This window comes from Apis dorsata, unplaced genomic scaffold, assembly GCF_000469605.1.
Source record: "Apis dorsata unplaced genomic scaffold, Apis dorsata 1.3 scaffold_51, whole genome shotgun sequence".
Lineage (NCBI taxonomy): Eukaryota > Metazoa > Arthropoda > Insecta > Hymenoptera > Apidae > Apis > Apis dorsata.
The window spans coordinates 147,237-154,550 of record NW_006263352.1 but is presented as its reverse complement, the minus strand read 5'-3'; the positions used below and the strand labels follow the sequence as shown (position 1 = coordinate 154,550).

Here is a 7,314-nt window from a genome sequence, read left to right as displayed (position 1 = left end):
ATATATTTTAATATTTATAAGGATATTAATTGAATTAAATCGAACTCCTTTTGATTTAATTGAGGGGGAATCAGAGTTAGTTTCTGGTTTTAATGTAGAGTATCATAGAAGAATGTTTGTTTTAATTTTTTTATCTGAGTATATAAATATTATATTTATAAGATTAGTATTAACTATTATATTTTATGGATTTAATTATTGATCTTTAATATTTATTTTAATATTTATTTTTCATATTTGTTTAATTATTTGAGTTCGTGGAATTTTACCTCGAATTCGATTTGATGAATTAATATATATATGTTGAACAGAAATGTTAATATTGGTGATAATTTATTTATTATATTTATATTTAATTAAGGAATTTTTAATAAATTTAGATATTTAAAAGTTAATAGAAAATGACGTAAATTCGACGAATTCAATTCCAATCCTTCTCTTTCAATTACAATTAACGTTGCATTTTTGTGCAGAGTATCAAACTTGGCTCGGAAAAATCGGCCGATGAAGCGAAGAATCTTGTGCTTCCGATCCAACTGGAAAATGGGACTACGTACGTTTATCAGGCTGAGAACGTGGTTACCGTGGAACGTAGGCAAAATCAATTTCGACTCGAGTGCAATTTAAAATTCGATTTATGCACGCTGGAATTGTCCGGTTGGTATCATGGAAAAACCGCTGGTATTCTTGGAACGATGAATTACGAACCGATGGACGACATGACAGCGTCTGATGGAGTCGTGACGAAGAACGTGACGGCGTTCGGCGAAAGTTGGTCGATCGATCGGGAAGATTGTCCCGCCGAAAAGGCGAAAACTGAAATCAAATCGGGAGACGATTCGACGATCTTGCAGTTTTGCGATACTTTGTTCGTGAACAAAAGTTCGGAGTTCGTAAGCTGCTTCGACGTGATCAGACCGAAGGAGTATTCAAAAATGTGCGTCACGAGCAAAGGTATATCGGAAGCTTGTACCGTGGCGTTATCATACATGCAGATTTGCATGTTCCACGACACGTATCTCAGAATACCGGATGTGTGCAGCAATTGCAGCATGGTGGACGGTAATCAAGTGGCAGAGGGGCAATTCGTGAAATTGGAAGGTGATCGGGTGCCCAGCTCGACCGACGTGGTGTTCATCGTCGAGGGCAAAGAGTGTAATCGGGACGCGAAGGGGAATCGTAGTATCGATCATTTGGTCGCACAGTTGAACAAAGAGTTGAAGGATCAAGGTTTGACGGACAATCGATGGTCTTTGGTCACCTTTGGAGCGAACGGTGTTTTCGATCATCCGAGGAGTGTAGTTTTCGACGGGCAAATATTTACCAAGAACGTGGCCCGATTTACCGACTTTTTCGATCACGTGCCCGTTGGCAACGGGAATCGCGATATTTTCGCCGCAATCGCTTTCGCTTCGAAACTCGTGTTCCGTGCCGGTGTATCGAAGACGTTCATTCTAATGCCTTGCTCCCATTGCGAGCCTGAAAATCAAATGGTATGAAATTTGATCACCGTTGTTAAGTTAACCTCTTTTCTCTTATCGTTGAGGAATTTTTTTTTTTTTTCCCACTTTCCAGCTGGACTATTCGGTGGTACACGAAGTATTATTGGAACACGATATCACCCTTCACATATTGATGGACGGTGATTTTGAATTCGAGAAAGAGAGATTGAATAAGATCTTTTACGGATTGGATGCGACGAAATCGTATACGAAGAAGGATACCAGAACGTTAACCGGGGACACCGATTTACGAAGGCAAGTGAAACTTCCGAAAAGCGCGCTCGGCTACTGTACACCTTTATCTTTGGAGATCAATGGAACCATATTCAGCGGTGATAAATTACGCTTCGATAAATTAGCTTCGATTAAGAAATTCGCCAGCGTCTTCTCGAAGAGAGTAGCCTTGACCGCGCATCCTAATCCTTGTCAAAACTGTGAATGCACTGCCGATAATAATGGCGTCACACGAATGGAATGTATCCCCTGCATATATCCAACTCCGATTTCCGTCGACTATGTGAGTTCTTTTCTTTCGAATCATATATTTCTCTATTAGGCAATTATTTTTATATCTGATGATATACATTTCGATTCGCACATTTTTCTTTTTTTTCTTTTTTTTTTTTTTTTTTTTTTTTTTTTTTTTTTTTTTTTTTTTAGGAAATGTTCAATCTCAACGATTCGTTGGCATCTCTACAACCATTGAACATCGATTACGGTCAAATTGATATCGATGACACCTGAGGAATCACGAAAATGGATGGATAAATGTTAGCATTCCTTCTTTGTTTTTTTTTTTTTTTTTTTTTTTTTTTTTTTATATATACTTGTTTCACGTACACTCGACGCGAAAAACTTGTTTTATCAATGTATATGCCACACATATCTTTCGACGATGAGTATTCAACACGTATTGTCAACGTATACGATAGTATCGTATATTTAGAAAATAATTGCATATATCTGTATAATGATATTCGATTATATAATCTTCTTCAGGAAATATTTCGTTTAGGTATATATAGATGCATAGATAAGAAAAAGACAGTCTCGTTTTTTTATTAATCAACGACGCTACACGCTTCGGTGTGTACAAGTTTGCAATTAAATAATTAATAATCGGACAACGAAAGAACATTATGCTTTTAGATTTAATCGATAAAAATATAATGATCGAATAATAAATAATCCATGTTATTGGTTATAATTTATCTCGTAGAACGGGCATTATTTTTCTTTCTCTTTCTATGTAACTTTCGATTGGTTCATTTCCAATATATATGTTGTCCGACGAATGTATCTTTTTGATACATACGCTTATACTCGTTAAATTGTCGTGCGTGAACGTTAAATTATATGTTCAATTCGGATCACCGATAAAAGATAAATATATCACACTTTTTAGTTACTTTGTAAGATGGTCGTAAAATAATTAAGAATAACGTACAAATATTTTAAAGGTATTTAATAGTCTTTCCAATTATGTCTTTATCTTTATGGCAATGCATAACATGGCAAAGATTTCAAGATCTTCTCTTGATACGAGATTCTAAATTCCGAATTATCGCTTATATTCTTTTCGTAAACATTTTGAAATTTAAAAAAGAAAATTGACAAAAACGGAAATAATATCATTGTAGCTTATATTCTATTTATACGTGTTTTGTATATTGTAAATTGTATATATTTCCACACTCTTTCGCATACTTTCGTTTCGTTTAAATTAAAAATACAATTCCATCGTTGAGCGAACACAAACTGAAAATTTATGAGTAGAAGAAAATTTGTAATCGCTACGTAAAATAACAATCATATAACAATGTAGCTGGTTTATAAAACCTTTCGCTTATTATTTATGTTACTGATGTACACAATAATCCTAAATATATTATATTCAAATGTAATACGAATCATGAGTCATGATCGATTCGCGTTACATTTTTTATAATTCAGCTTGCATGTATATTTTTTAATTAATCGATAAATGGCGGGAAAACTTAATTTCGATTACTTTAAAAATAGTTGCTATAATAATATTTATAATAATAGTAATAATAATAATAATAATAATAGTAATAATAACAATAATAATAATAATAATGATAATAATAAAATAATAATAATAATAATAATAATAATAATAATAATAATAATAATAATAAAATTTATAAACACCATTTGATTTTTTAAAAACATAACGTAAGCATAGAACTTTCTCTTTGAACTACAGGATAAAGCATTTAAAAATTAATAACTTGTAATCAGATAGAAAACAACTTAAATTAATTATGAGCCACCGAGTTGTATGATATAAACGATGATGGTAAAAATAGGCATATCGATTTAGCACAAAATCACTTGTGCCAATGTTTCTGATCCCGATTATAATACCGTTATCTAAACGCATCGCAAAATGGTCACCTGGTATCATGAGCTTGTAAATGATTGGGAGCATCTGCAAACGTGAATTTTAATTTGTACGCTTCCGCTACTAATATTCCTATTTCTGAATCTGTCCAATTTTGTGTAGGCAGGTTTTGTAGCATTAACATCAGTCCCTTTAACAATAATAAAAAGATTTTTTCCACATAGTGAATAATTAATAAAAAATAATTTTATCTCGAATTATAATTTATTAGAAATACTATAATATACTTTTTAACTTACTTGAAAATCTGGTTGCAATAGAAGATGACGTCTCCAACGAAGAAGAAACGCGGCACATACGTAAAGTTGAAACGAAGCAAATCGGTCGGATTCCGCTAGATAAGTGTCCCATAAACGAATTGTACAATGAAGAGGGATTTCTCTTGTTAATAAATTATTCATCCACCGAAAGGAAAATTGTAAATAATCTACACCATGTTGATGTAGATGTTGATGCAAAGGCGCTAAAAGAACACAAATTATATCCATGATTAATCGAAAATCAAATATAATGAAAGAAAAAGAAAAGAGTAAAAGATTTTAAATTGATTATATACATATTGATTTATATACATATGTGTGTGTGTGTGTGTATATATATATATATATATACCATCGATTCTTTGTATCAGTTCTTTTAACTGATTTACTTTGTGCTGAATGCCTAATTGAGCAAAAATATAATTATCTTGAATACCATCGAGAAATTTAGATAAACACCAAAAACTATCTGCTTCTATGATATCCCGTTGTTCTTTTTGTAATGATGCAACATCATAATTTTCTAAATCCTGCCATGCTGATACAGGTACTGCTTCTTGCAAAAATACAAGAAAGAAAGGTGTCACTAGATCATTCATTCCCTAAAAGGAACAAAAGGACAAGGATGAAAATAAAATATTAAAATATCAGGAATGAAGATAACGACGAAAAATACGTACTTGAACATAACCAGAAGCAGGATGTCGAATTGCCCAAATATAGAGTATTCTTTCAAAGATTAGTTGTACCGTTGTTTGTTGAAACAATGAAATAAGTGGTGACATTCTTGGAATGTCAATGTGTATTTGACGATATGTATCCTGGAATCCTTCATCTCGTTCAGTATCATAATATTGTTTCACTAAATTCCAATAATCTAAACGTTTACGTTCTAACACGTGTTGTCTTCGCTCTAAATTGGCTGGTAAATATTCCTATGTTACAGAAATACAAATAATGATTTAATATTTTTTTTATGAAATTTTATTATTAGATATAAAACGTACAGCATAGTTTACCTTTCTTACTTACAGACAATAACCTCCATGTAACAGATCGCAATCTTGCAGGTATTCCAGACCACGATAATTGTCTCAATTCGTCTAAGTTTAATACAGAAGCTTCCAGAAGAGACTGAAATTTATCTATTTTACTTTCCCCATCTACAATTATTAACAAATCAAAACTAAGAATATATTGTGATCGAATGGATATATAAAAAAAATTGTTCCATAAGTACCTTGTTCTTTAGAAGGTATAAAAAATTTGGTAGGTGCGATTGTTTGTCTCAACGGTTGCGGCCTGCCTGGAAATTGTGTCGGTTTATGTTGCGGGGAAGCACCGTATTTAATATCTGTATCTTCTGAGGAATGTTGACTATTATTCATTTGAGAATGCGTTGACAAATTAACATTTCGCAAATGTAACGGTTGCACGGCTAATCTTTGAAGAGCCTCTGCTCGTTTTTCCTCAGGAATAATTTCTTGAACGCGTTGCGAAGATTTTACATTTGTCCCCGAATCTATGCACATTTTTCTTGATCTATGATTATTAATGACGCTAATAGCAGCAGAATGGCTAACTCGTTTTGATATTTTTACATCTGAGACAGTGCAAAATTCATCATCTCCAGAATCCCAAGCATCATCTACGCTTTCTTGAAAATCTTGAAATGATGTAGAACCTCCGCTACTTCCTGATATAGTTCCGGTCCCGATAATACCGGTAGATATGATATTAGCTGAACTACCAGACATCAATGTAGTAGTACTTATTTTACTAAGTTTACCATCTTGTTTGGGACTTGGTCTTTCATTGCGCAAAATATAAAGAATTATATTATATTTAATAATTTATATCAAAATTTAATTATAAATTTATTTTCTAAAAATATTAAAGATATTATTAGAAGCATATTATTGTATATACCTGCCTGGAACAGCACGAGTATTTTTCTTCCAAAAAGATTGATGGCTTTGATAAATTTCACCTTGGTGACTTTGATTTTCCATAGTTATAACAAATTATGTTAACTAGCATTTGCCACTTTTCTTAGATAATTGAAAAAATAATACAAGGTCCTCATTCCTTTAGAAAAAACTACTGAAACAGGATTTGATGATATGTTTATTAAAATCCTCTTTTTTTTTATCATTATTATTGTTACAATGAACATTTTAAATTACAAAATTCATATATCTCATTTTATATAAAAAGCATAAGAAAATAATAGATAATATTATGAAACTTACGTAGCTATTTCATTTTTTTTTAATTTGTATATTACATTATGTAAATTTTAATACATTATATAATATATATTATATACTATATAATATATATTCCATCATCATGGTTTATCATGATAAATATGCATATTAATAGTTAAAAATAATACATAGCTATATTTATATAAAATAAGAAAAAAAAATCTATTCATATATATATATATATATATATATATATATAAACATATATAAAAATTACATTAGGAATTATACATGATATTTATAGAAAAATATTGCATTATCAAAAAGAGAAGTCTATAAATATAAGTTTTTACTTTCAAAGCAGGTTATGTTACAGATTATAAATATTTTGATTCTAATAAGTGAAATAAATAAAAAACATACTCTTACATCTAAGAATTTTTAATGATGTAGTTCTATCAATAGTGAACAAGTTAAAAAAGTATTTATCATCCAGTAATGTTTAAAGTATGGAACACTGTGCGCATAAAAAGAGTTATTTTAGATTTCTAGTTTTAACATAATTGAGATTTCAATGATAAATAATACAATAAATGTATTATTATAAAACATACGTCATAAGATGACTACTATTAAAGGATTTACCAAATATATAAGAAGTAAATTGTAATAAAAAATTTTGTCCTATGTACATTCACTGTTTTTGACGTACGACACGTCTATACTAGTGCTGCCATCAACGAAATGGCTAAATTAAATTTTTCATACATGACTATTCATATTACTATATATACACATCGATTCATACATAAATATATTCTATACATATATAAATATTTTTGAAATATTAATAATATGTAAGTATATGTATATTTTTCTATTAAATTTTACTATTATTTACTAAGAATTTAAAA

The 7,314-nt window shown here is 30.5% G+C and overlaps 2 protein-coding genes across 6 annotated transcripts in view; one reads left to right on the top strand and one right to left on the bottom strand.

Moving 5' to 3' along the window:
- Positions 1–3,107, top strand: part of LOC102678055 — a 19,354-nt gene extending 16,247 nt beyond the window's left edge. Inside the window, exons 20-22 of the mRNA XM_006608981.2 lie at positions 474–1,493; positions 1,576–2,019; positions 2,163–3,107. Coding sequence (XP_006609044.1) covers positions 474–1,493; positions 1,576–2,019; positions 2,163–2,246 — 1,548 coding nt within the window. The 3' untranslated portion in view covers positions 2,247–3,107. The remainder of the gene's footprint in view (positions 1–473; positions 1,494–1,575; positions 2,020–2,162) is intronic.
- The window catches only part of LOC102677459 (TBC1 domain family member 22B), a 5,976-nt gene continuing 1,006 nt past the window's right edge, over positions 2,345–7,314 (bottom strand). The window contains exons 1-8 of one of the 5 annotated variants that reach the window (XM_031514932.1): positions 7,046–7,196; positions 6,120–6,293; positions 5,431–5,999; positions 5,223–5,353; positions 4,871–5,125; positions 4,627–4,792; positions 4,170–4,393; positions 2,345–4,060 (exon numbers count right to left, since the gene is read on the bottom strand). In XM_031514932.1, coding sequence (XP_031370792.1) covers positions 3,920–4,060; positions 4,170–4,393; positions 4,627–4,792; positions 4,871–5,125; positions 5,223–5,353; positions 5,431–5,999; positions 6,120–6,202 — 1,569 coding nt within the window. In that variant the 5' untranslated portion in view covers positions 6,203–6,293; positions 7,046–7,196 and the 3' untranslated portion in view covers positions 2,345–3,919. Of the gene's footprint in view, positions 4,061–4,169; positions 4,394–4,542; positions 4,793–4,870; positions 5,126–5,222; positions 5,354–5,430; positions 6,000–6,119; positions 6,294–6,829; positions 6,848–7,045; positions 7,197–7,314 lie in introns of those variants that run through there. The other 4 variants (XM_031514930.1, XM_006608976.2, XM_006608977.2 and 1 more) reach the window with 4 other exon arrangements.